Source organism: Canis lupus, chromosome 8 (assembly GCF_003254725.2).
Source record: "Canis lupus dingo isolate Sandy chromosome 8, ASM325472v2, whole genome shotgun sequence".
Classification (NCBI taxonomy): domain Eukaryota; kingdom Metazoa; phylum Chordata; class Mammalia; order Carnivora; family Canidae; genus Canis; species Canis lupus.
This window is the reverse complement of record NC_064250.1, coordinates 49,043,968-49,071,051: the sequence shown is the minus strand read 5'-3', so window position 1 is coordinate 49,071,051 and position 27,084 is coordinate 49,043,968. Positions and strand designations below refer to the sequence as shown.

Below are 27,084 nucleotides of genomic sequence, written 5' to 3'. Positions count from 1 at the left end.
GAAAATGTTTAGTCTCTGGCAATAGATTTCCTAGGTCCAACTCTGTGCTGACACCTACCAGCTCTAGAGTCTAGGTAAGCCCCTTTTAGGCTTTCTGCCCTAGATGTCCTCACCTTATTCAAATGACAACAAGAACCTGAGTTGAGTATCACCTCCACCACCGATCAGCAGGGCGGCCTTTAGAAAGAAAAAGAAAATCGCTCTGTGCTTTAGTTTCCTCAATGCAAACTGATCAACCCGTGTCCTGGGGGCTCAGCGAGCATGCCGGCGGCCTAGGAGCCGGGAGCAGGAAGCAGAGCTCACAGGAAGGGTCCCGGAAGGCTGGGCGACTGGGGTGGGGTGGCGGGGAGCAGCACTGAGTCCCAGGAAAGTGATCAATCCAGAGGCAAGTCCTGTGCTGCCGGGGGAAGCAACGTGCCTTGCCCTCTCTGAGCTTCTCGTGGGAAAAGCCCCAGCAGCTGAGGCGGAGGAGAGGAAGGAGAGCGAGCGCAGGGAGAAGACTTCCCCTCACCCATCTGGGAAATGGGCTGGGGCCAACTGCTGACTGCGCGCTCGCTGGCGCAGCTCCCCGCGGAGCCCGCGGCGGGGAGGGAGGCTGCGAACATCTGGAGGACATTTCTGGGAGAGCGGCTGCCGCTGCCGAGCGGGGCCCCGGGAAGAGAGAGGTGCACTTGTGCGCACGTCGGGCCGAGAGGGAGGCGCCCCCCGCCCCCGCCCCCCGGGCTCGGGGCTCGATCCCGCCGCCCTCTCCCGCGGCCCCCGCCCCCAGGCCCCCCGCCCACCCTCCCGGGCGTCCCGGCCCCGGCCCGCCGCGCTCCTTCACTGGCGCCCTCGCCTCGCCAGAGGGCACCCTCGATCTGCCGGAAAACACCACCATTGGCAACGGCCCTGGAGCATCTCCAAGCCTCAGCCCGCCGCCCGACTCCGGGCTTGTCAGTGGAGGGAGAGTCGGGGCCAGCAGCGCCGCGGAGCCCAGCCCACCTCCGACCCGGCTCCCCGCGGCCGGGCGTCGCCCCCCGCCCGCCCCGCACCCCGCACCCCGCACCCCGCACCCCCGAGGCGGGGCACGGCCGCGCCTGCGCAGCCCCGCGCGCGCCCCTGGCCGGTGCGCAGCCGGGCCCGGGGGCGGCCCGGGGCGAGGTTGGGGTGCGGGGGGCGGCGGTGGTGCAGGGGCTCCTGGTGCGCCGGGGCCCGGAGAGGAGGCCTGACAGCTGGCGGGAGCACCACGGAGCTGGGGGAGAAGGAGGGAAGGGATTCGTCGGAGTAACTTTCCAGAAAAACAGTCAACGTGTAGCAGGAGTGACTCCAAGAGGGGAAAAAAAGTTCAGTTACCACGTAGAACGAGAGGACTCGCAAAGTATTTTTCAAATGGGCTCGGCTTTTCCTGTGCCTGTTTAAAACATTAAAATCGTGCAGCAAAGGAGGCTGCGTGCGCTGGTCCCTCCCTCCCCCACCCGGGCCAGAGACGTCATGGGAGGGAGGTATAAAATTTCAGCAGAGAGAAATAGAGAAAGCAGTGTGTGTGCATGTGTGTGTGAGAGAGGGAGAGGGAGAGGAGCGGAGGGAGCGAGGGAGAGGGAGAGAGGGAGAGAGGGAGAGGGAGAAGGAGAGGGAGAAGCAGCAAGGAGAGGAAGGGAGGGAAAGCATGAAGCCAAGGCCAAGGGAATGAGCAGGACAGGGGAGACAGAGATAGGCGAAGAAGCCTGAGAAAGAAGGAATAACAGCTTTCCGGAGCAGGCGTGCAGGGAACTGGCTGCTATTTTCTTTTTTCTCTTCCTTTTTATTTTTTAAAGAGAAGCAGGGAACAGAAGCAATGGCCGAGGGAGAAGACAAGCCGAGGTGCTGGTGACCCTGGGCGTCCAAGTGGATTATTGGGGCTGCTCTCCAGGGGCCTGTTCTCTCTGCCTTCCAATTACACATACCCCCACTTCCCAGCCAATGAAGACGAGAGGCAGCGTGAACAAAGTCATTTAGAAAGCCCCCGGGGAAGTGTAAACAAAAGAGAAAGCATGAATGGTGTGCCCGAGAGACAAGTGTGTCCTGCGCTGCCCCCACCTTTAGCTGGACCAGCGCAGCCCGGCCCTGCCTCTCCCCACCTACTCACTGGTGATCTGACTTTTTTTTAAACATTTTTTTTTTCCTTTTCTTTTCCATTCTCTTTTCTTATCCTCCCTCAGGGCAAGGCGAGGATTTTGATTTTGGGACCCAGCCATGGTCCTTCTGCTCCTTCTTTAAAATACCCACTTTCTCCCCATCGCCAAGCGACATTTGGCAATATCAGATATCCGCTCTATTTATTTTTACCTAAGGAAAAACTCCAGCTCCCTTCCCACTCCCAGCTGCCTTGCCACCCCTCCCAGCCCTCTGCTTGCCCTCCACCTGGCCTGCTGGGAGTCAGAGCCCAGCAGAACCTGTTTAGACACATGGAGAAGAAACCCAGAGCTACAAGGCGCACAGTCGGCTTCTTCGTGCTCAGGGTTGCCAGCGCTTCCTGGAAGTCCTGAAGCTCTCACAGTGCAGTGAGTTCATGCACCTTCTTGCCAAGCCTCAGTCTTCGGGATCTAGGGAGGCCGCCCGGTTTTCCTCCCTCCTTCTGCACGACTGCTGGGGTCTCCTCCTCGCCAGGCCTTGCAGCCCCCCGGCCTCTCTCCCCAGCTTGCGCATGAAGATGCACTTGCAAAGGGCTCTGGTGGTCCTGGCCCTGCTGAACTTTGCCACGGTCAGCCTCTCTCTGTCCACTTGCACCACCTTGGACTTTGGCCACATCAAGAAGAAGAGGGTGGAAGCCATTAGGGGACAGATCTTGAGCAAACTCAGACTCACCAGTCCCCCCGAGCCATCGGTGATGACCCACGTCCCCTACCAGGTCCTGGCCCTTTACAACAGCACCCGGGAGCTGCTGGAGGAGATGCAGGGAGAGAGGGAGGACAGCTGTACTCAGGAAAACACCGAGTCGGAGTACTATGCCAAAGAAATCCATAAATTCGACATGATCCAGGGGCTGGCGGAGCACAGTAAGTCCAAATTCTTGCTGGGGTGTCTGCTCCGAAGGGTCTGAGCTGGAGTAGGGAGTCCACGGAGCAGGCGGGGGCGGGCGGTGTGCTTGCAGTGGCCTGAGAGCGGGGTGCCCTGGGGTTCACCCACACCGAGGCTCAGGAGGTGCGATGCCTAGTAGGGGCTGGGTAGGTGGGTGCGGAGGGAGACAGAGCCATTCTGGTAAGAGCCCGGTGCTTCTGGGAGGCCCGGAGCCCTGGAGTTGAGTGGCTTGCTGAGCTCACATCACATCCTTGACTGATTTTCCTGTGGAATTACATCAGGCTGTTCTGTTAACATCTGTGCTCTGGCACGTGTGATGGGGTAGGTAGCTGGGAGCACAGGGGGGCCCCAGAGGGACAGGGGCCAGTTCTCTTGAAAGCCCTGATGGCCCCACGAGTCTGGAGATCTCGCTCTTCTCCCTTGTTTTCACAACTCATTGTGACACGTCTTTGGTTTAGTTTTTCCAGTTCTTGGGAAGAAGGGTATACCTGCCCCAGAGTAATGTCTGTCAAGCTTTTGGAAGCCCAGGCAAGAGGCAGCCTCTTGCCATCTAGGCCCTTCCGTCTCTGCCACACACGTGACCCACGGGAGCCGTGAGCATGACTGAAGGGTACGCACCTATGCCCTCATGTGCATGTGCTTGCGGCCCATGTGCAATCTGGCTTTGTACAGTAGACAGATTCATGTGCTCAAAATGGGCGTCTTCCAGGCCTGTGGACATGGGGAAAGCAGGGTTGTGGCTCTGGACGTGTAGATGATTGCTGGCCGCCCTGCTGTGTCTGCGTGTCACGGGAAGAGTGGGTGGGAGGTGTGGCTGTGGGTGCAGAGAGGACATGTGTCTGGGAGTGTGTCCTCCCAGGAGGCTCCCGTCTGTGCCGAGAAGCTGGGAGGCTTCTGGGTGAGACGTCTGTGTGTGTGTTTGTACACGTGTGGAAGTCATGTGTGTTTACTGAACGGACATTTAAAAAACCTCAATACAAGAGAGAGAGATTTGGCAGATGTTGAGAAACTGACAGCCCGAGAAGGAGGAATGTGAGCCACTCTGGGCCAGGGACTCTGGGAGCAGCTCTGTTTGCTTTTCCTACCAGCAGGTGTCCTCGCCACCCTGACTACCTCTTCCCTGGCTCACCTGGCAGTGGGGAGTAGGGGCGGAAGGGTGGGAGGAAGCAGGCTGGGAGCGGGGGGGCCAGGGGGGCACTGCAGGGGTTGAAAGGAAGCTGGCCAAAGAGAAGGAAGAGGAGTAGGTGGCTAGTGGGTGGAGCAGCTCTAGCTGAAGGTGCAAAAGGCCCTACTGGGAGCTGGCCTATGCCAGCTCCAGGAGCCTGTGGTTACTGGCCAGGGGTTCCCACTCCCGTTTCCGGTGGCGGCCTGGAGCGCCTTGCCTAGGATGTGGCTACCGTGTGGGGCGGAAGCCTGAGTATGAGGCAAGAGTTAGTACCCTAGCTGGGCGCACGCTCCCCGGCCTCCTCCAGGTGGGGCGGCTCTGGTCGGCCCAGGGCCTACGGTTTCCAAAGGGACCAGCACCAGGATGGCTGAAACCCCCAACCCCTGGGCAACCACCGAGTCAGGGCATAATGGGCTCGGATATAGAAAGCTGAGGCCTGCAGGAGAGGTCTGAAGAGAGCCCAGGGTGAGGGAGAGGGAATCGGACCTTAAGGATCCGGGTCAGGAGGTGGAGTCCCAGGGAGGAGGGACTCTGAGTCACCAGGGCCCATCCAGCCTGGAATGCCGCACTGAGAATGAATGGGCCAGGTGCACGCGAGGGCATCGAGGCGCCGGGGACATCGGTTTTGTACAGAGACTCAGGGCACAGATGGCGGGCAGCCTTGGGGAAAGCCAGGGCAAGGGCACGCGAATGCTGTGCAGCTCTGTCAGCAGCACTGGGACCTGGCGACTGTGGCAGCTCGGGGGTGGCTCTGGGGCCACAGAGTCTAAGCAGGCTGGGAGCAAATCCGGCACAGGGAGCAGGATGCTCTGTGGGATATCCTGGAGGAGCCAGGGCCCCGTGGGACACGGGTGATGCCACAGAGGCTCGCAGGTGCAAACAGGAAGCGGGCCCAGACTCTCTGCAGCTGTTGGAGGTGACACAGAGGCTGAGCAGACATGGCTTGGGCCCGCCCTGCAGCTGGTCAGGTGCTGAGCCAGCCCTGGAGAGGCAGATGCAGAAGACACGCTAATTAGAAAGAAGGCAGTGGGCAGATGCCGAGCAGGAGCAGAAGGCCGTCCTCAGAGGCTCGGCGCAAGGGAAGCCTGTCCTGAGCTTGTGAGGGCCTGGCCAGGAGAGCCACTGGGTCTGTGGGGGGATGCTGGCAGGCTCTGGGTGCCAGAGCTTCTGGGGGAGTGATGAGATCGCGTTCCCTTCCACATGTCATCATTCCCAGCCAGCCTGCTCCCTAGAGGGGAGCAACAGCTGGAGGTGGCGCAAGGGGATTGGGGAGTCTGGAGGGCGAAGTGTGGCAAGGAATAATTTCCAGTGGTGCAGGAGAAAGGGTGCCAAGGTGAGCAAAGAGGAGAGGGTCCGTCCCCTGGCTCTGCCCTGTCAGATAGGGACCCTGATTCAGAAGCAAAAACTTGCATCAGTTAAAGAATTTGCCTCAAAGAGCAGGGACTCTAACCTGAACATTTTGTCTGCACAATGCACGTTGTTAGGCACTAATGCCAGTGTGTCAAACAAGCATTGTTAAGTCCCATCTTTAACCTTAAGGCTTCAATAGCATTTTGATTTACAACACAAAAAAATCACTTATTGGACCAAGTGGGGGGGGGAGGGGGGGGGGTGGGTAGGAGCTCTTAGTAACCCTGGGGGCAGACTGCCCAGGGACCACTGGGTGTGTCCTTTCTTGCCTCCGCCTGTTGTTATGGCCAGGAGATTCACACCACCACAGATGTTCTCCCAAATTCAACCAAAGGGTTTTCTTTGTCTAACAAAGAGGCTTGAGCTGGTTAAGTAGCCACACCAGGTGGCATTGGGCAGGTCATCTCTCTGAGGCCAGTTTTCTCATCTGTAAAGTCAGAGATCATCTCCAAACTGTCTTGCAGCTGAAACAATTTTGTGTATACATCTGGGATGATTCAACAGTCTCCGCACGGAAGGCAAGACTCTGTAAATCCTTTTATAATTCACCAGGAGTTGGCTGTGTAGAGGCTCTCTCTGACACACGTGGTCGTGGGGGTGGGGGGAGACACAGCCTTCTCCATTCCTTTGTCATCCCTGTTATCAAGATATCACCAGTGTGGGTGTCGTTTTAACTTCTCGCTTGTAATTATCTGTGGCTGGCGGGAGACTCTTGTTTTCATCCAAGGGTGGCGCTAAGACGACCGGCAGACTGAGAGATCCTGAGCAGAGAGAAAACTTGATATGTTAGCCTTTCTTTCCTGGATGCTACATTTAGATTGTGCTCATTCTGAAAATTAAAAGACATTTCGTATCCCCAGAACTCATTCGTTTTGTGTGCCAATGCCCTCTGCACGCTAGGTCAGTGTTTCTCCAAGAATGGTCCAGGGGCTACATGAGTGTGAAAAATGTGGATTCCCAGGCCAACCTCACCCTTACAGAATCGAATCTGCGGGTGGGGTCCTGGGGAATCCGTATTTCTGAAAAGTGCCCCATTGATTCCTAAGGCCACCGAAGCTTAAGACTCCATGTACTAGGTGAACACCTTTCTTTAAGGGGCTGCAAACATGGTGCCCACAGAGGCCAGCCAGCTAATGCAAAGGATATGGAAGAAAAGCCTCAGCACCAGCACCAAGCCAAAGCATATGGGACACTTGGCTTTGGGGTTGAGGGTGTGTGGGAAGCTGATGGGGGGTGGGGGGAGCCAGAGGCGCCCATGCCCTGGTAAAAGAGGGCACCCACTGCCCAGTTCCTGGTAATTTTTGCATTTGGGAATGTGGGTCCAGCTTGACTGGACCTTGCTATTTCCCAGAAGAGCAGAGAATCTGGATCTTTTTGTGAAAATTCCCAATTTTGAACCTGGGCTTAAAATCCTGATGGGCTTCTAATTCAAAGTTTCAAAAAAAAAAAAAAAAGATGCATTGGCCAAACTGCATGTCTAGTACATTTAAAGGCCAACCTATTTCAGGTTAAACCATCGAAGTGTAGTTTCTCAAACTTCCGGAACATCTGGAAGCCATGGTACCCTTTGCAGAGCACTATAAACTGTGGTTCTCAACCCTGGCTGCACATTAGAATCATCTGGAGAGCTTTAGAAAGAAAGAAAAAAGAAAGGAAAGAAAGGAAGAAAGAAAGGAAGGAAGGAAGGAAGTAAAAGAAAGAAAGAAAAAGAAAGAAGGAAAGAAAGAAAGAAAGAAAAGAAAGAAAGAAAGAAAGAAGAAAGAAAGAAAGAAAAAAAGAAAGAAAGAAAGAAGAAAGAAAGAAAGAAAGAAAGAAAGAAAGAAAGAAAGAAAGAGAAAGAAAGAAAGAAAAGAAAGCAAGCTAGCTAGCTCTGGACCCACCCACTCCAAGGTAGTCACCTATTTTTAAGGCTCTCCAGATGATTCTAATGTGCAGCCAGGGTGAAGAAGCAGCACAGAACCAGTGTACGTATGTCGTCATTGGGACTAGCAGGATTTTACAGGCAGAAATGATGGATACAAGCAAAGGCACATCTAGGAGCCCTGGTGTTGGAAAACATTTTACAAGGCATGGTCGAAACATAGGCAGCTGTTTCCACATTTTGTTCATGAATACGCTACATGAACATTCTTTGCTTATTTTTCTCTCCCTATAGCAAAACAAGAGAAAATAGTCTCCATCAATATAAATATTTTTTGCATAGTCATGATTTAACTTTAAAGGTGGACCCTCTAGTCCAGTCATACTAGCATCCTGCAGAAGCATGGCTGACCCACAGAACTTAGCAGGAATTGGCTGTTCCTTAGGCCTAGGCTGCTACTCTAGGCCCACTTCATGGGAGCTTTGATTTTGTTGGTGAAACTGTGACTCCACTAGATGATCACTTGGGACCCATCCCAACTTCCAGAGGTCCCACTTTAATAAAAGAGGGGTGGTCAGAAAACCTGGGCTCAAATACCAGCTCTGCCACCCACCAGCTGCGTGACCTTGGGATTAGTCCTTTAACTTTCTTGACGCTCATTCTTCTCCTTTGTAAAATGGTCAATTTGACTTATTCTCATTCTCCTCAAGGATTGTTAGAGGGTCAGGTGAGTTGGTAAGAGCTCTGTAAAATGTAAGGTGGTGTTAGTACAGTTGGTTTATTTATACTCTCAGTCCACAAATTATTAAAACATCATCATTATTCAGTGGATTTAATTGCCAAGAAGATTATATTTATGTTTTCTTTTCTCTCCTAGGCAGTTCTCTTGTAATCACTAGTAATTATGTCTGAGCTTTATTTGCTAGTGTCAATTTGCTTGCATCAATAATTTATGTGTGGCCCGGCCAAGACCCCTCTGGACATCAGATTCTTCACTAGATGAACCCTAATGTCCCTCTAACTCTGCTAGAAATCTATAGGTTCCAGTGATTAAAAAAAAATAATAACCCTTCCCAGGGCACATGCATGGCTCAGTGGGTTGAGCATCCAACTCTTGGTTTCAGCTCAGGTAGGTCCTGATCTCAGGGTTATGAGATGGAGCCCCACATCGGGCTCTCTGCTCAGCACAGAGTCTGCTTGGGATTCTCTCCCTCTCTCTCTTTCCATCTGCTCCTCCCCCTGCTTGTGTGCTCATGCTCTGTCTCTCAAATAAATAAATAAAATCTTAAAAAAAAAACAAAGATCCTTCCCACTCCTTCTTGAAATCTCCTTGAAGTTCCCACCAAGAGGAGTCCATCTTAGGGAACAGATATCTGATCGATGGGCTGGAAGCAACAAAGGAACGATGGTCACAAGGGGGTCCTGAAGACCCTCTGAGCTCATTACTGCCCCCGTATCCTGGCCTCCCGCTGTCTTGACCCCCCTCTGACTCTGCTTACTGGCACGTGCCATTTCTGTTCCATTTTTCCTTTCCACAGCAACATGGACAAACTTCATTCCATCTTTCAGCAGTTACTGGAGGTGCTGTTATGACTGAAGCTACACTGATGACAGCTCCTTCGAGAACCAAGTGTGTCAGTACTTGCCAGTCCACGAGCTTCTCCGTGTCCAGAGGCTTCCAAACTGGCAAGCTGAAAAATTAAATTGCTATCACTGATGCCTCTCTCTGGTTCTATCTGACATGGTTGAGGGAAGAGTTGGCAGTATTTGTTCTTTCAAAGCCAGTTATTAATCAGGGCTTCATTAGCCGGCATTCACACATTTGTTTTCCTAACATCTGTTCCATTAATTTTCTAAGAATCAGTGTCAGGCCCACCAGATGGCAATTTCCAAAAACACTCACTCATCCTTTCCTAAAGATCAGTAGCGCATTTGCTTGTTTCCAGGCCTCTGATCCTTCCCGCCTTGTCCGTGACTTCCTACACCATCCCTCGGGGTGATTATGAGCTCATTCCAGCCATGTCCATTATGTGTGGAATCTGGGTCTATGGGCTTGAATTTCAAGTTCTGGCTATCGTTACCATTTGTGTAGAAAGTTTTTCTCTGGGTGTTAATGCTGCTCAGACCTTGAGGTTGTAAAGTGTACAGGAGAAAAAGACTGGCTCTTTCTTTTCTCTTCGTCTGGCCCTGAGGTGTGGGAAAGAGCATCTGCTGCCTTGTGTCTTGTGGACAGGGACGAAGAGGCCGGCAGGGTGACAGAGGCTGGCATAGCATGTGCTGTCAAGGACAGAAACCTTTAGAAAGGAGCCGATGGGGATGGCCCGGCTCTGTCTGAAGAAACATCTGCGGCTCCACCAGGCCTGAGATGTGGGCTCTTTGCCATACCAGTGCTGCCTCGATGGGTCTAGAACGGGGTGTTAATGATGTCGCTGCACGGCTCTAACACTTTCCATGGCTCCCCACCGCTAATGGGATAAACTCCAACCTCTCAGTCTGACAGGTCAGCCTCCCCGTGGGCAGACCCCAATCTGCTGTCCTGACCTCGTCTTGGGGGCCCTCACAGGGCTGCTTCAGGTCCTCGCACTCATCTCCTCCCCTCCCTGCTTTGTTTCCAGCAGTCCTTCCATGAAAAATCCTCTTCCTCTCCACCCTCAAACCCTTTCCTCCTGCAGGACCCAGATCAAATGGTCCCTCTTCCCTCAAGTGCTCCCTGCTGTCTCCCTACTCTGATCTCCTTGCAGCAACCCCCCAGCTTCTCCAAAGGCCCTCAACACTTTCCTGCTGGTCCTGCTGTTTGAGTCTTTGTATTAATATCCTCCCCTGGATATGAATCTCCTGAAGGCAGGGGCATGTCTCTTCATTTCTGCTTCCCGGCGTCAGCACTATGCTTGGCACACAGTATGCGCTTACTACTACACGTGTCATGGATGAATGAATGCCGAAGGAACACAGGAATGGGTCAGCCAGCTGTGAGATGATTAAACTACTAGGGGGATTTGTTGCGATTTTTTGAGGATCTGTGTTTTCTAAGAGTAGTAAGGCAGCCTGGAGGGCCTGCCGGAGCTGAGATGTCCAGGCCTTGGGAGAGGGGTGATTGCCTTTGATGGCCAGTCATTGGCGCCATGTCCTGGGGCTCCCAGGTCTCCCTGCTCCTGGCTCAGGCCTGTGGTGTGATTCCAGGGCCACCAAGAGCTTCCTCCCATCTCCACCTTTAGGCCTGAGGCCTCGAGCCTCTAGGGAGGTCATGGGTGGGACCTTGGCCACTTGGTGAGTGTCCGTGGGCAGCACGTTGGCTCCTCTGGGTCTCATTCCCACCGTACCTCTCCTCGCTTGCTTGACTCCTAGATGAGCTGGCCGTCTGCCCCAAAGGAATCACCTCCAAGGTTTTCCGCTTCAATGTGTCCTCAGTGGAGAAAAATGGAACCAACCTATTCCGGGCAGAATTCCGGGTCCTGCGGGTGCCCAACCCCAGCTCCAAGCGCAGCGAGCAGAGGATCGAGCTCTTCCAGGTGAGCCCCTCCTGGAACAGAAGACACGCGCGCGGGAGAGCCAGCCCCTCTACCATTTCGGGCCTCTCCTCCCGTGCAGAGTTCAGCAGCCCTGGGTGTGGTGTGAATCCTGCCTTCTAGAACTTTCTGCATCTGCCTGTTCTGGTGAGGATGGAGCGTTCACTACGGGGCTCGCAGGAGCCTTCAGGAAGTTTTAGTTTCCTGTTGCTCCCCTCGCCTGTCCTCCTGCATTGTGACATATGCCGCGGTACTTGTCCCGGCCTGGGGTACTTACTCCCTTCTCTGCCCTCCAGATACTCCGGCCCGACGAGCACATCGCCAAACAGCGCTATATCGGCGGCAAGAATCTGCCCACCCGGGGCACCGCCGAGTGGCTGTCTTTTGACGTCACTGACACTGTGCGTGAATGGCTCTTGCGAAGAGGTAGGTGGACTCTTAGTCTTGAGTATTTTTGGAAGGAACCTCAGGTCCCTTGGTCATTCACGAAATAGAAGGAAGAGGACAAAACTAGAGGAGTCACAGGTCTGGGTTCAAGTCCTGGCTGCACCACCGGCTCGCCATGTCCCTCATTCATTCATTCATTCATTCACTCAACCGGTATTTATGCAGATGCTCGCTCAGCCAGGCCCTGGGGATGCAACAGTGAGCCAGACCCGTGGGGTCCCTATCACATGGGGCTTTTGTTCCGGGGGGGAGAGACACTCAATAAACAAGAAAACGTACTGATGAATAGGAACCTCGGTGGTGAGTACCCCAAGAGATAGAGAGGGGACGCTGTGGTAATGACGGGTGGGGTCCAACATGCAGTGCTCAGGGAAGCCCTCTGTGAGCAGGAATGTGTGCACCCAGGTCTGAGTAATGAGAAGGGCCAGCGTGGGAAGGTTACAATAAGGATGTGCCGGGCAGAGGAGGTGGTGAGGCCCAGGCCCCCAGGCGGCAGCAGGCATGATTTGTTCTGGCAGCAGCACACAGGCTGATGTGGGGGGAATGGAGAGAGCTGGGGGGGCCTGAGTTAGCTGAGGCCATATGACTTTGGACCTGGAACGCCATGGTCAGGTTTTAGGACTTACTCAATGTGTGACAAGAAGCCCTGGAGTATTATAAACAGGGCTGGGATATAAAATGAAGTGATTTATCTCTAAAAGACTCCTCTGGGGGTGCCTGGGTGGCTCAGTTGGTTGAGCACCTGTCTGCCTTCAGCCCAGGTCATGATCCCAGGGTCCTGGGGTTGAGCCCCAAGTCGGGCTCCCTGCTCAGCTGGGAGTCTGCTTCTTCCTCTCCCTCTGCTCCCCACCCCCCACTCGTACTCTCTTGAGTGCTCTCTTTCTCTCTGAAATAAATGAAATCTTTAAAAGAAAAAAAAAAAGACTCTCTGATTTCCATGAAGTCAGAGGAAGGAGCAGGAAAACCAGCTAGGGGCCATCGCAGGAGCCCAGATGAGAGCCATGGGCGCTTCAACTAGCATGGTAGCCACGGGCATGGAGATGATATGGATTTGTTGTCTATCTTGGAGGTCTAGCCCAGGGGATGGGCTGGTTAGGTGTGGGGTGTGAGGACAGGGGCATCTGGGATGGCTTCTGAGGTCGTGGTAACACATACTGGCACGGGGAATATTGGAAGAAGAGCAGGTTTGGGAGCAGGTTCTCTTGGGGTCCAACCAAGTTTGAAAGCTTGGTGGTTATCCAAGGAGAGCTGTCCAGTATGCATATCAAATGTCACATGTCCCAAATATCTGGCCCACTTGCTGTGTTTCCTCACCTGGAAAATCAGGTAATGGGTCCTTCCCTGCATACCTCATAGAACCATTTTAGGGACCAGATGTATTTGAGAGAGCTCCATGACTTTTATCCTGTCACAAAAGAGTAAGCTTTTATTAGGTCAGATAAAGAAACTGAGGCCCAGAGAGGTTGAGTGACTTGGCCAGGGTCATCTGGCCTGGATCAGAACTGGAGTCTCCTTGGCACCACCATGCTTTGGTGTTATTCTCCTTCTTTGCTTTGGGGTACTGCCTGGACTGATGCTCGGAAGGGAGGGGGTGCCTGTGGCGGGTCCATCTGTCCCTTCTCCCTGTCTTGCCTGGAGTTTTATTCTATCATCAGCTGCCGTAGGGGCACCGTCCATCTGCAGGCTGATGTCCAGAGTCCCAGGAGCAGGTGGGTCTTTTCTTGTCCTTGATGTTTTGAGAAAATTGTCCTGATGTTTTGGGGTCAAGTCACTAAGGCTTGGCCTAAATAATGTTTTACATTTAAGTCATGGTCAACAGTTTCTATTTTTAAAGTCAGGAGATTCACTAAAAAAACCTGGACTTCTGGATTTTCCAGAGAAACCGGAACATTTTCTGGTGACGATCCATGAGAGATAAGGAGTGGCCACCTCTCGAGGTGGGGTGTATGTTCTTCATGGCTCCATAGGCCCTACCAGGCCCCGATGTTCCCCAGGAGTGAGGCTGGCAGTCCCCACATAGCATGCTATGCTGGCTTGCTAACCTGCCTGGGCTCTGCAGGCATCCGAGTGTGCAGGTCCTCACCGAAGGGGCTTTACCTGGTGGCTCAGCCGACCGATCGTGGGCAACTCCAGGGATACCCGGACATTCCATCCTATCCCCCCTACTGAGCACAAGGGCAAAAGCCTAGGAGCACCCACAGGACGAGGATCAGCCCTCGGCAGCACAGTTGGGAGTTCTGACTCAGACAGCACTCCACCTAGAGCCTGACATGGCTGCAGAGAGGAGAGGCTGGGGAAATTAATCTCTTAGCTTCCCTGTCTGATTTTGATCAGCTCCACCTGGATTTCTTTGAAGCCCTGGGCACTTGAAGGAGTTCTTATTTTCCCAGCTGCAGAGCTCAATGAGAAGTTTGCGCTGAGAATGATTTCCATCTTCCTCGAGACATCAAAAAGATAATTTCGTAATAAAACCTGTGGGTTCCCCCACCCACCATCCCCGCTGCTGCCAATTCTGAGGTTAGTTCTTCATGGAACCTTCAGTTCCCACTCAGGCAGATGCGCCCCGCCGCCTCGCGCAGGGGAATCACACACAGACCTTTACTTATGCAGAGCTCGTGAGTCTCTTCAGAGTTCGTGGCCCCAAACCAGGCAGCAGATGGACTCCAAATGGAGCAGTTGGCAGTGTGGACCGATGAGGAAACTGAGTCACATATATGGTCTTGTATTCGTTCAGCAGACATCTGAGAGCCCACTGGGCACTGGGTTGCCAGCTTGCCTTCTGGATCCCAGAGCTGGCTGGAGCCCTATCTGGAGTGAGGGGCCCAGGTCCCACACCCTTGTGCTCTTGCTTCACTCAGTCTACAGTTGCACTATGTTGCAGAGCCAGACATCCCCTGGCAGCCTGGGCAGGGAGCACAAGCAGCATCATAGCTCAGGATGGGGCGGGGGGCGGCCACTGTGAAAACAAAGGCATCTTCCCTGGTGGTCTCTGTTGCCCCCTCTTTGTCCCTCATTGTCTCTAATAATTAGGAGTGTGGCTCAGGCATCAGGTGTTTGGATCTTGGCGCTCCCCACTTACTGGCTGGGTACCCTGGGCAATCCATTTGGTTTCCCTTAGCCTCAGGGCCCTTACCTGTGTAACGGGGGTGGGTAATAATCAGTTCCTGCTTTGTAGGATAATTAGAAAGATTGAATGAGTTACTGCATGTGAAGTCTTACAGTGGTGCTTGACGTGTAATGCTCCACAAAAGCTGGTGATTGTTGTCATCACTCTGAGTCGTCTACCTAGACAGAGCCAGGTCACCATCTCCCACTATCACCTGTCCCCTAACCCTGACTGTCCCTCACACATCTATCTGCACCCTTGACTTTATTTCTTTTTTAAAGATTTATTTATTTATTTTGGAGAGAGAGGGCAGCCCCGGTGGCCCAGCAGTTTAGTGCCGCCTTCAGCCCAGGGTGTGACCCTGGAGACCCGGGATCGAGTCCCACGTCAGGCTCCCTGCATGGAGCCTGCTTCTCCCTCTGCCTGTGTCTCTGCCTCTCTCTCTCTCTCTCTCTGTCATGAATAAATAAAATCTTAAAAAAAAAAAAAAGGAGAGAGAGGGGGAGAGAGAGAGAGAGAGAGCAGGTGAAAGAGGGTACATGCACAGGGAAAGGGGCAGAGGGAGAGGATATCCAAGCAGACTCGAGTGAGGAGCCCGATGTGGGGCTTGATCTCATGGCCCCTGAGATCAGGACCTGAACCAAAACCAGAGTCAGATGCTCAACTGAATGAGCCACCAGGAGCCTCTGCACCTTGACTTTCTAACTCACAGAATCACAGAACTTGCCCACTCCAGGTCTCTTGTGGCCTACTGTGAGTCCTTCTGGGTAATAGGAAGTACACCCTGTAGCCCATTTCAGCCACCCCGGCTCCTTCCTTCAACGGCCTTAAACCAGGAAGATGACGCTCCTATGGCATCCGCCTCTATTCACGCCTTGTTCCCTGGCTGGGCATCGGCTTCCTTGTTATATATTAGCCCCATCCCTCTCCACAAGAGCTAACCTTCTGGAACAGGAGTCTTCAAGCTCAGCAAGTGTCAGTGGGTCCGAGAGGCAGCCCTGGCTTGGAGCAGGACAGATCAGACTGGGTTCTGGAGTTTATGGAAGAACCTATGGGCTTGAGCCATTCTGTACATGGGCCGGGTGTGAGCTGCCTTGGACTCTGGTGTTTTCCCTGATGACCAGATTTCAAGAAGATCTCGGGGTGGCCCCAAGCCTGGCTGCTCACAGAGTGAGGGAGCACAGTGAATCAGTCAGCTTGCTGAGATGCTGATCCCGAACCCGCAGGGGTCCCTTCCCCATGACCTCCCTACACCACAGCTTGCTGCTGCTGCCTCTGGGCTGACAGAGCCTCCCTGGCTGCGTCTTAACCCACCAAAGTTGACACAACACCAGAGCCTTCCTGGTCTCCTTGCACAAAACTACTGGATTCAGTTCAGATGTTTCTCTTCTTCTTCTTCTTTTTCTCTCCCTCCAGTTTACTCAACCCGTTTTACTAAGTTCCTTGCTTCCCCAGTTTTGGTAGCCCCAGCACCACTAGTAGGAGAAAGGGCCACAGCTGGCCTTCTCACACCAGAGTCTCTGTCAGCAACCCTGGCATCTCCACATGTCCTCCTGCTGGTTCTCTCCGAGCTTGTGTCATCTGGGCCCTTGGCCCTTGGCCAGTTCCTCCGGCCTGTGCTCCGATTTCACAACGTCTTCCCGAGCTGCTCGTTTTCCCCCAGTGAGCCATCCACATCTCCGGCTTGCCCATGAAGTGAACAGGGATTCCCAGAGAAGATACTTCCAAGTAACTTTGACCTCGTTCTGTCCTTACCCCTGAAGGAAACTATGGCCAAAGGTCACTGTGATTTTCATCTTCTCTCCTCTGCAAACCACCACTCCCTTTATACCCACCGTCATGGCCCTGGTAGAAAGGCTGGCATCTTCCCTGCAGACTGATTCTGCTGTTGGTCTGCAGGTGGCCTCGCCTCTAGCATCGCTTCCTGACTCCTAATCCTGGGGCTCAGACTCTGCCATCCTCCTCCCATCTGGAGGGATTTGTGGCCTTTTGAGTCGCAGCCTCTCCACTCCGCAGTTCTTCAGTGAGCCCCCCTCCCTGGCCTCCCCCGGGCCCCCGGCCTCCCATGTCATCGTTCCTCAGCAGGCTGGCTCGCATATCTCCTCGCCCAGCAAACACCTCTGCGGTGTGGTGGCTGTTTTTTCTCCCTTCCTATAACCTCATTCTTTTGCCCCCACGTAGGCAGGTGACAATTTTTTCCCAATATCATCCTCTGAAAAGAGATGCCTATGAAAATTCTCCTTCGGGGCGCCTGGGTGGTGCTGTCGGTTAAGTATCTGACTCTCGGTTTCGGCTCAGGTCATGATCTCAGGGTCCTGGGATTGAGCCCCTTGTGGGGCTCCACACTCAGCATGGAGTCTGCTTGAGATTCTCTCTCTCCCTCTCCTCCTGCCCCTCCCCCTGCTCTCACACACACACTTAGGCATTCTCTCCCTCTCTCTCAAGTAAATAAAGCTTTAAAAAAGAGGGGGAATTCTCCTTTATAATGCCCCTTAATTGATGCCTTTTTTTGGTTCAACAGAAACACCTGCAATGTGGTAACACATGTGGAGGTCCACTCTAGCTTTGGTGGTACTTCCTGTCCCCTGTGACCTTCAGTATTTCTCAGCTCCTGTGACTGCCCTGGCTGGAGCAGAGGCCCTGGCCCACTGTGCACGGTGATGGGCACACTTCCCCATCACATAAAGAATTTTCTCACTGATTCCGTGTCTTATTTTGCAGAGTCCAACTTAGGTCTGGAAATCAGCATTCATTGTCCATGTCACACCTTTCAGCCCAATGGAGACATCCTAGAAAACATCCATGAGGTGATGGAAATCAAATTCAAAGGTAACAAAATGGATGTGTATAGTAGGTGGAGGGGACCTGATGGGGCGGCATAGAACAGGAGACCCCTACCAAGGCCCCAAGGAAAGCAACCAAACTCCCTCACAGAGACGGCCACCTATCTCATAGTAGAGTAATTCTGCTTCGCTCCAAAGGCAAGGCGTGTGACTTTCAGTTTATAGATAGAATTTGTTAGCATCTGGGAGACAGTGTAACGTTGGGAAGGGTGGTGCGGTCATGCAGGCCAATGGGTCCACCTCTCCGAATTCAGTCAGTAAAAGGGAGACGAGAATACCTCTTTCACAGGGTTATCACACAAATTGAATGAGGTAACAAACGTAAAACATGGTGCCACAACGCTCCACATATAGTAGCTGTCTTCCCCTTCCCTAGAAGAAGTGAACTGCGGTGACCAGGGTTACAGGTGTCCTGACTACTGACCTTTTCAGATATCTCAGAGGCCACCTGATTCCCACCCAGGAGTCATCCGGATTTGAATGACTGCTTTGGGGCTCAGGGTATTTGTGTTACGATGGAGAAACAGTTGAGAGTCCTTTCTGGTTTTCCAGACGGTTTCTGAGGCGCTCAATCTTTGGGCAGTCTCTGGATTTCAGGGAAGTTCTCTTTCCTCTCACGGTCCCGTTTTGGATTAACTGAGGCACACCCAGAGCCAGGTGGTTCCTCAAGATGGAACCAACCAAGCCAGAGCCTGAGGGCAGAGGCTTGTCTGGGAAAAGATGCAGCCTCTCTTGGCTCCCAGGCCCGGGCAGTCCTCTTCCCCTTCACGGGCTTGATTTCAGGCCACCCCCTCCCCTTCTTTTTAAAGCCAAGCATCCAGCATCCTAATCACAGAACCTCAGAGCTCAGAAGACCTCTGGGGTCCTTAGCTATGGGACAGGTCAGGACTAGATCCTTCCACCTAGTAAACAGTTATCTTGTTCATAAAGATTCTCAGAAAAGGGGGGCACCTGGGTGGCTCAGCAGTCAAGCATCTGCCTTCGGCTCAGGTCGTGATCCCGGGGTCCCGGGATCGAGTCCCGCATTGGGTCCCCTGCAGGAAGCCTGCTTCTCCCTCTGCCTCTGTCTCTGCCTCTCTCTGTGTTGCTCATGAATAAATAAAATCTTAAACAAACAAAAGATTTTCAGAGAAGGGAACCTTAGATTCAGGCCTCTCATTTGTCTTCGGGTCCTAGTGTCCTTTCCTGGGGTTCAAGGCCCTTCTGTCACCATGTAAATTAAGCTCCTGGTGTTCTTGTCCTTGGCAGTGACGGACAGCAGCCGGCAGCCGCCTGGCACAAACCAGAACTCCTTGGAATTGAGACTAACTAATTCGCTCTTCAGTCTTTCCCTTTCAGGATGAAATAGCAGGGGTCCCACCCGCCACCCCGAGTTTGTTTGCTAATCTGTGGATCACACGCCTCACGAGCTTGTCTGAGCTTCGCTTGGAAACTAGTACTGCACGTGCGAGTTAGCGGTTATTCTGCCTCGTTCCTCGGGCTCCCATTAACATGATTTTTTTTTAAAAAGATTTATTTACTCATGAGAGACACACAGAGAGAGAGGCAGAGACACAGGCAGAGGGAGAAGCAGGCTCCCCGCGGGGAGCCCCACGCGGACTCGGTCCCAGGACCCCGGGGTCACGCCCGAGCGAGGGCAGACGACGCTCAGGCTGCGCCGCCCAGGCGTCCTTCCATCACGGTGATCTTCAACGGAGACATCGCCCGCTCTAGGGCGACGTCCGTGCCGTGCTGACGGACTCGGATCACGGGAGGGAACTCGCACCCCGAGATTCTCAGTCTCAATCTACAGGGACAGCCCAGAGGAATGTGTTAGCCGCCGCGGGTGCTCCCCAGAAGCCCGTGGGCCCCTGAGCCCCGGGAGGCACCGTGGAAGGCTGTGTGGTCCCGGAGGACGGACACGCAGGGGTCACCAGGGGACCCGACCCCGGGAGGCCGGGGCCCCCAGCTGCAGCCCGACGGCAGCCCGAGGCCTGGGCCGCGGCCGGACGGCCAGGAACCCCGCCGCCACTCGGCCCCCCTCAGGAGATTGTCCGCCTCCTTCCCTTCCGCAGGTGTGGACAGCGAGGAGGACCACGGCCGTGGGGACCTAGGGCGCCTCAAGAAGCAGAAGGACCACCACAACCCTCACCTCATCCTCATGATGATTCCCCCGCACCGGCTGGACAACCCGGGCCAGGGCGGCCAGCGGAAGAAGCGGGCCTTGGACACCAATTACTGCTTCCGGTGAGCCTGGGCCCACGGCGAGCGGGAGCCCCGAGGCCGCGTGTACGGGCCTGCTGCTCGGCCCCGGCCCAGGCTGTGCTACCCCGGGGTCCTGGATGCTCGGCACAAACATCTCCAGGAAAGAGGATTTCAAGCCTGGCGGAAGTCGGCGGGGGCGGGCAGAGCGTCGCTTAGAGGCTTGGGTTAGACAGACTTGGCCGAAGCCTCTCGGTAGGGCCCGGGCCGTACGCTGACGCGTGTTTTGGTGGGGGGAGGTGAATGCAGGACTTCCTTTTTTTTCTCTCTCTCTCTTCCAATTTTTATTTAAATCCTAGGGAGTTGACATAGAGTGAAATATTGGTTGGTTCCAGGAGTAAAGTTTAGTGAGTGATTCATCGCTTACGTCCGACACCACTGCTCATCACAAGCGCCCTCCCTAATGCCCATCGCCCACCTAGCCCAGCCCCACCCACCTCCAGCAAGGCTGTTTGTTCTCTGTCATTAAGAGTCTCTTATGGTTTGCTTCCCTCCCTCTTTCCCCCTTCCCATGTTCATCTGTTTTGTTTCCTTAATTCTACATATGAATGAGATCATATTGTATCTTTCTCTGACTTATTTGCTAGGCAAGATACTCTTTAGCTCCATCTGTGTTGTTCTAAGTGGCAAGATTGCATTCTTGTTGATGGCTGAGTAATATTCCATTATATATATGTGTATATATATACATATATATATATTTCACATCTTCTTTATCCATTCATTTTTCAGTGGACATCTGGACTCTTTCCATAGTTTGACTGTTGTTGATAAAGCTGCTATAAAGATCAGGGTGCATGTACCCCTTGGAATCTGTATTTTTGTAATCTTTGGATGAATACCTAGTAGTGCAACTGCTGGATCATAGGGAAGCTTTATTTTTAACTTTCTGAGGGCCCTCCATTACTGTTTTCCAGAGTGGCTGCACCAGTTGCATGCAGAACTTTCCATGAAAGAAGTGCTCAGTTCCTTGTGAACTGTCCATGGATGCTCCTGGGGGAAGGGGAATAGGGCAGTCTCCATGTACCAGGGGAATTTGAGCTGGAGAAATTAATGAACTAATTCAGAAGTAGTAGGTAGCCACTATGAAGAGAGAAAAAGAAAGAACCTCTTATGTCATTGAGTTCCTCATTTATAAGCAGGGATGGGGGGGATGATCAAGCACACACAGCACTGACTGAAAGGTAGAGAATGACCACATCCACGAGAAGGTCCAAAGGAGAGAGTGCTTTAAGAATCTGCATCAAGTTCACCTGTGGCTGCAGGAAAGGCTTCAGAAGGGTGCAGAATTTGAACCTCCCCAGATGAGTGAGGTCTGGGCATGTAGGGATGAAGGGAGGGGAGGAAGGAAGGAACATGAATGGATCAGTTTGGCTGGAGAGGAGGATGCCTGGATGGAGCTGGGGAGAATGAATTAGGAAACCTTTAGATCTAAAGCCATGTCTTATAAGGAGCAACTGAGTGAACTAGGGATGTTGAGCTTGAAGGTGTACTAGAGGCAATGCGGTTGTCGCCAACTGTCTGAAGGCTGGCGTGTAGATTAGTTCTGTGTGGCTCAGTCAGTTAGGAGCGGATGCTCTTGGCTGCAAGTAACAGTGGCCTGAACCACAAAGGATTCCTTGTTCACAAGAAGGGTTGGTCTGGCTGCCTAATCATGCCACTGGGAATACAGCCTCTTTCTCTGGGTCTGCCGTGCTTAGCATGTTGGCTTTCGCCTTCTTGCTTATGGTCACAGTGACTGCTAAAGCTCCAGGTATCTTCTCCGTGTTCAATGACAAGAAGAAGGGAGGAGAGGCAGAGCTGGCGGGTTTCCTCTTCCATCTGTGACTTTTATAAAGCATAGATTGTTTTTTGCGAAAACTTGCCTCTACCCTCTGCATACTACTCATTATGTGTGATTGATCATTGCTGGGTTACATGACCACCCCTACCTGCGAGAGAGGCTAGGAAAAGGAGTTATCTCGTGCTCTAGACTCTGTAATGGGAGGTGGCAAGGGAGAAGGGAAGTAGGAATGGCTTTTGAATAGACAGCCAAGAGTGTTTGCCATGGTTCACCCTTGGAACTCACAAGAAGTCAGATTTTAGAAGTAGGAAGTTCTAGGTCTCAGCAGACATTGAAGTACAGGCCAGATGCCCACTTGGCAAGGGTCACTGCCAAATGGATTTCTGCAGGGAACAGAGTTGAGATGGCCTGGTGATCAAAATTGGGGTGAATCACGAGTCTAAGGGAAGGATATGCTTCATTTTGATTCAATGCCCTCCAGATTTGGTCTAAACTGTCTAATGTAGTATATAAGCAGCATGAGCTGAGAGATCAGGTCTCGTTGGGTGCTCATTAGGAAGGTAATAATAAAATCGACCTCAACAAAGCTGAGCTGGCTAAGAACATTCAGTGCTTGGTTTTATGTGACGCAATTTATGTCTCTGCTTTGATCTAGGATGTAAAAGGGGGCAGGGCCACCTTTGCCTTTTTTCTCTTCCTCATGCATCATCTGTATCTGCCTGTTATGTCCTTGGGATCATGGTCTTCAACACAAGAAAAATGCTTTTATGGTATATACTGCTCAATACACTTGAACCTGGGATTCCACTGATTTGGCCCACCTCTTAGGGTGACCAGGAAGGACTCTAGGTACAAAGTATGAGGGTCATCGGTGAAATTTTTAAAATTTTATATTGGTAGTTGCCTTTAGGTTGACTATAAATGGTTTTTGTTGTTGTAGCAATTTGGAGGAGAACTGCTGTGTGCGCCCTCTCTACATTGACTTCCGACAAGATCTGGGCTGGAAGTGGGTCCATGAACCTAAGGGCTACTACGCCAACTTCTGCTCAGGCCCTTGCCCCTACCTCCGCAGTGCGGACACAACCCACAGCACGGTACGCAGCGGGGCTCACACCATGTGGGGCCCTGGGGCTGAGCCCACCGGGCCACTCGTTCCAACGAATGCATGAAGGGCTGAATGTTGAATGAGCGAATGATGATGTGGGGCAAGTAAAATCTCTTTGCTGAAGGTTCTGATCTGGCCCGACTCTTACTTTGCCACATTCTGCCCTTTGATGTTTCTTCTCTAGTTTCAACCAGACATTTTGTTGTATCTAAAGCTCTCATAGCATTCTGGAAATGCACTGTCATACCACACCCTGTGTGTCAGAGATGTGCACACACGGCTAGCAAGGGATGTTGGGGCAGAAAGGCTTCTGCCATCAGTGAAAGAACTCTGGTCATCCCAGCCTCTTGCATGTAGAGAAGTCACTTTGGAAGGCAAGGCAAAGCACCCCGAGGAAGCTGACATGAAACTATGGGAAGAGAAAGGGAGGGGATGGGGGAAGTCAGGACTTTGAAACTAGCTTGCCTTTATTTCCCTCAAGGGGAATCAAAAATAGGGCAGGAATTTGTGAAACACATTTCCTGATAGCTCACGATTACTGCAATGTCTGGGGGCTCTTACACTGGCGCTTACTAAATGGCCCAAAGCAGTGTTTGGTGAGACCCCTTCTCACCAGAGTGACCAGTTATGGCTAGGAAACCCAGAAGTGGAGTGTTTCTTAACAGCAAAGAATAGTTCATTATCCATTTAAAGTCACCCAGCAGTTGCTATCGGCTTAAGCTGATAAACACCCAAACAAGCAGAGATGTGTACCCAACCCGAAAGGACATCGCTGGCCAACCTGCCTCTTGCTCAGTCTCTGGAGCGGCCCTCGGAGCTTGGGGAGGGCTCCAGGCCCCAGGCCTGGCCTGCCACCCTCTAAATGACGTGTCCTCCCTAGGTGCTGGGACTGTACAACACTCTGAATCCCGAAGCGTCTGCCTCACCCTGCTGCGTGCCCCAGGACTTGGAGCCTCTGACCATCCTGTACTATGTCGGGAGGACCCCCAAGGTGGAACAGCTCTCTAACATGGTGGTCAAGTCCTGTAAGTGTAGCTGAGAACCTGCCTGCGACAGAGAGAGAGGACAGAGAACCGCCACTGCCTGACTGCCTGCTCCTCGGGAAACAAAAGCAACAGACCTCACCTAGAGGCCTGGAGCCCACAACCCGTTGGCTCCGGGCAAAGGGCTGAGACGGAAGTTCCCTTTCGGGACATTTCTCCTTCTTGCTGGCTCTGAGAATCACTGTGGTAAAGAAAGTGTGGGTTTGGTTAGGGGAAGGCCCAACTCTTCAGAATACACAGATTTTCTGTGATGTAGACAGAGGTGATGGGGACAGACGAAGAGGGATGGCAGGTGGACATGTGACACATCATGTGGTCATGGATCTGGGACACCCTAGGGAGGAGGAAGGGCAGAGAATGGCCGGGGACGGGGCCAGCCTGGAAGACACTTCTGAGGTCAGATTTGCTCATCGCTGCCCCACATCTGCTCTAGGGAATCTGGAACATTACACAAGACAAGCATTTTCCTTCAGACAGGTTACCCAGACAGAGTCCCAGAACCGTGTCTCATACTACCTGGGATTAAGGATGAATCTGTTGTTTTTGCAAATTGTCCTCTCAACAGCAATCAGCAGCACCAATGGTCATTACAGGGGAGAAGAATCCAGGTAATGTGGTTCCCGGGCCATCAGCGATATTGGGCCATATGGATATGCTGAACTCAGAAGCAGAGGGTGGGAATTAACGCCTTCCTTTCTGCCCTCTGGGTCCTTCCTCTCCCCTGCTTCCTCAATCGTATTTCCTCTTGGACGTATGGCTAGACACCTTCCAGGTCAGGGTGCACATGTCTGGATTTTGGGTCTGTGCAGTCTTGGGGATTATGGGTTCGCCTCTACCCCCTAAGACCCTGGGTTCACCTGGTGTTCCTGGAAGCAGGTGCTACCAACGGGTGAGGCATGCGGGGAGGTTGCACATGTGCCACACGATGACTTGGCCCCAGACACATAGACTGAGGTATAAAGACAAATACAAATATTACTCTCAAAATCTTTGTATAAATAAATATTTTTGGGGAATCTTGGATCATTTCATCCTCTGGAAGATTGTTTCTAGAACAGTAAAAGCCTATTCTAAGGTGTAAGTCCTTAATTACTCTGGTCTTAGTTCCACATTCATACGTACTAGCAGAGGTAACTGGAAACTGGGGCAGTCTTGAACTCCGAATACATTGCTTAGTGCAAGTACCCTGGCACTGCCTTCTGCCATCTGAGAAGACTGAGCTGGTCTTTGTGCTCCTTTCCTTCTGTGGAGTGTTTGTCCTCAGACACAGAGAGGCAGTGGCTCAGATTTTTAGAAACTGATTTTGACCTACATTTATCTGTGGGCAAAAATCATTTGGTGTGAACCCTTGCACATGGAAATGTGTTCGTTTGTACGTTCACTATCAATAATGAACATCATTTTTGACAATCTAATCTCACCCTCCAAATCAGTTGAGAAATTAGAGAAACTGTCAATGGCAAATGGCCTAAGGAGATGAGGCTAATTCTATTATCAGGGTAAGCTTGCCAGGAACCTCTTGTCAGATTTGGGGATGGGAGAGGGTGAGGAAATACAATTCCATAGTTCTCTTCTGAGGTCACAGATCCCAGAGCAATGCAGAATTCTATTATATTGATGTCCACCAGAAGCAACCATCCATAATGAGGAACCATCTAGCAGCTGCCAAAAAATATGTTCCTCTATTGAAATCACCTTACCATTGGTGAAAAAGTCTATCTGAAGCTAAAATTTGCAGGTTGAAGGGTCCATGTGATATGTTCTTGCCTCTGTGTATGTGTGTGTATGCGTAGTTGTGTATATCTTGCTCCTTTTGGAATGCTCCCCAGTTGAACTCCTGAGTTTGGTCACCAAGACATTCTTTCCTGCTTTGTTCATGCCCAGCCAATTCTAAAGAGCTTCTCTCTCAGGCTTCATCCCCGGTGGCACCCATTTATTTCCACTGTATTTGGGGGGCTGTGTCCCTGTCCTAAAATCATGGCTGCTGGCACTCTGATCCATTTTACCCGAGGGAGCTACCGGGCCTAGAGAGGGGATGCAGCATGCCCAGCCCTCTGGCCATGGGCCATGGCTATCCCAAGCTTCAGAATCTATTCACTTGTGGCAGCTATTCTCAAGTTTCATTGGGCATGAGAAACACCCAAGTGTTTATTAAAAATGCACAATTTCAGGCTGCAGCTCTAGAGACAGCTTTAGGCCTGGGGGAAGGTCCAGGCTGCTTAAACACTACATTTTGAGCAGCAGTGTATTAGATCTGACGTCATGGATCCTTCCTTGAGGCTTAAATAAGGAAGAAGGTAATAATTTTTCTGACCCTAGAATAAACCTTCCTTCTTATCCAACCTCACAGGACATCACTAAAATGTTGGCCTGTGGCTCATCCTAATGAACCGAGGCAACGAGTTATGTTTCCTGAAGTATCCCAAAGAAAACAGAACACACTGTGATTCCAAATGTTCTTTTTATATTAGAGCTCTATTCTTATCTTTATCAGCAGATACAAATATGGGCAGGGGTCTGAAGTCCAGCCTCTCCATTCCACATGTCACTTACAGGCACTACAGAAACATGAACCATTGTCTGTCTGTCTGAAGAAATACACGCTTGTTTTGGGGGAGGGGAGGGAGGGACACTGGAAAAGACACCGTTGTTGGAGGGGGGAATCATATGATCTGTCTTGTTTATTGCCAAGAGAAGTCCAGTACCAGTAAAAATGACACACAGAGAGATCTGGAGTCTGGTCTTAACATTTCATGAGCACATGGTGAGTGCAGTCAGAAATGAGCTCGAGGACCCAACTGTAATGGTGACTTAGGGCAATCCCAAGCAGTCTAGTTGGCCTCAGAGTTCTTTTACTGGGCTCATACCTGCTTATGCCTTCTCACAAGATCTCCATATATCTTATTTCGGTTCTACACATCACCAGGGAATCACGGAGGAATTCTGATTTGTCTCCTAACCAATTCACAACCCAGTTAGACAACAGTTAAGATGGTCCTCAAACTACGAACCAGAAGGCCCAGGAACATCTCAGACACATATTCTCTCTCCTCCCTCAAGTGACAGTCTTCATCCCTCACCAGCAAACAAAACGCTTTGATGTGCTCAAACTTGTTTTCATTCACTAAGAAGTCAATAAAGTCCCTTTTCTCTCTGCCTTGTTGGGTGTCATTTTTCCTTTGGGATTTCAAAGCTGAGTTTAGAGCACCCTGGTGTAGAAACCCCAGACTCTGGGTCCTCACCCAGTAACTCCTCAGGGCAGCGGTCAATCCTTCAGTGGCTCTGCAGCCTGCCTTTCAACCTTTTCTCCAGTAGAAGCCAGAGAGAGGACCAGGGAAAGGTGAGGAGACAAGGGAGCAGAGGTCAAGTGGAAAGCCATCGGGGGTATGTCGCCTCATTCTGATGAACTGTTTAAGGATGCAGATCCACATGCCACTAGAGGACCTGTCTGCTGCGGGCTGATAATGGAGACATGTGCACATACGAGCTTCCCAGGTACAGGAGCTGCCTGTGGGGAACAGCCTGGACCCACCATCTG

At 52.2% G+C, this 27,084-nt stretch overlaps 3 protein-coding genes across 9 annotated transcripts in view; 2 read left to right on the top strand and 1 right to left on the bottom strand.

The window, feature by feature from the left end:
- The first annotated feature begins 522 nt into the window (after window positions 1-522).
- Window positions 523-1,398, top strand: LOC125755508 (translation initiation factor IF-2-like). Its single transcript, XM_049112996.1, has one exon. It carries the CDS (start codon window positions 523-525, stop codon window positions 1,396-1,398), a length of 876 nt encoding a protein of 291 aa, XP_048968953.1.
- Window positions 1,220-26,703, top strand: TGFB3 (transforming growth factor beta 3). Its single transcript, XM_025443992.3, has 7 exons — window positions 1,220-3,014; window positions 10,818-10,981; window positions 11,275-11,404; window positions 17,253-17,360; window positions 19,429-19,600; window positions 22,339-22,492; window positions 23,384-26,703. The coding sequence occupies exons 1-7, from the start codon at window positions 2,528-2,530 to the stop codon at window positions 23,540-23,542; spliced, it is 1,374 nt and encodes a 457-aa protein (XP_025299777.1). The 5' UTR covers window positions 1,220-2,527; the 3' UTR covers window positions 23,543-26,703.
- The window catches only part of TTLL5 (tubulin tyrosine ligase like 5), a 269,877-nt gene continuing 268,786 nt past the window's right edge, over window positions 25,994-27,084 (bottom strand). For 4 of the 7 annotated variants that reach the window (XR_007412723.1, XR_003135327.3, XR_003135330.3 and 1 more), the window contains one exon: window positions 25,994-27,081. The gene's annotated coding sequence lies outside the window, so the exon portion shown is untranslated. The other 3 variants (XR_003135328.3, XR_003135331.3, XR_007412725.1) reach the window with 1 other exon arrangement.

Coding starts and splice junctions, on each gene's coding strand:
- LOC125755508 (XM_049112996.1), top strand. CDS start 523: ATGGGCTGGGGCCAACTGCTGACTGCGCGCTCGCTGGCGCAGCTCCCC.
- TGFB3 (XM_025443992.3), top strand. CDS start 2,528: ATGCACCTTCTTGCCAAGCCTCAGTCTTCGGGATCTAGGGAGGCCGCC. Junction 3,015..10,817: donor CCAGGGGCTGGCGGAGCACA/GTAAGTCCAAAT, acceptor CTTGACTCCTAG/ATGAGCTGGCCGTCTGCCCC. Junction 11,405..17,252: donor TGAATGGCTCTTGCGAAGAG/GTAGGTGGACTC, acceptor CTTATTTTGCAG/AGTCCAACTTAGGTCTGGAA.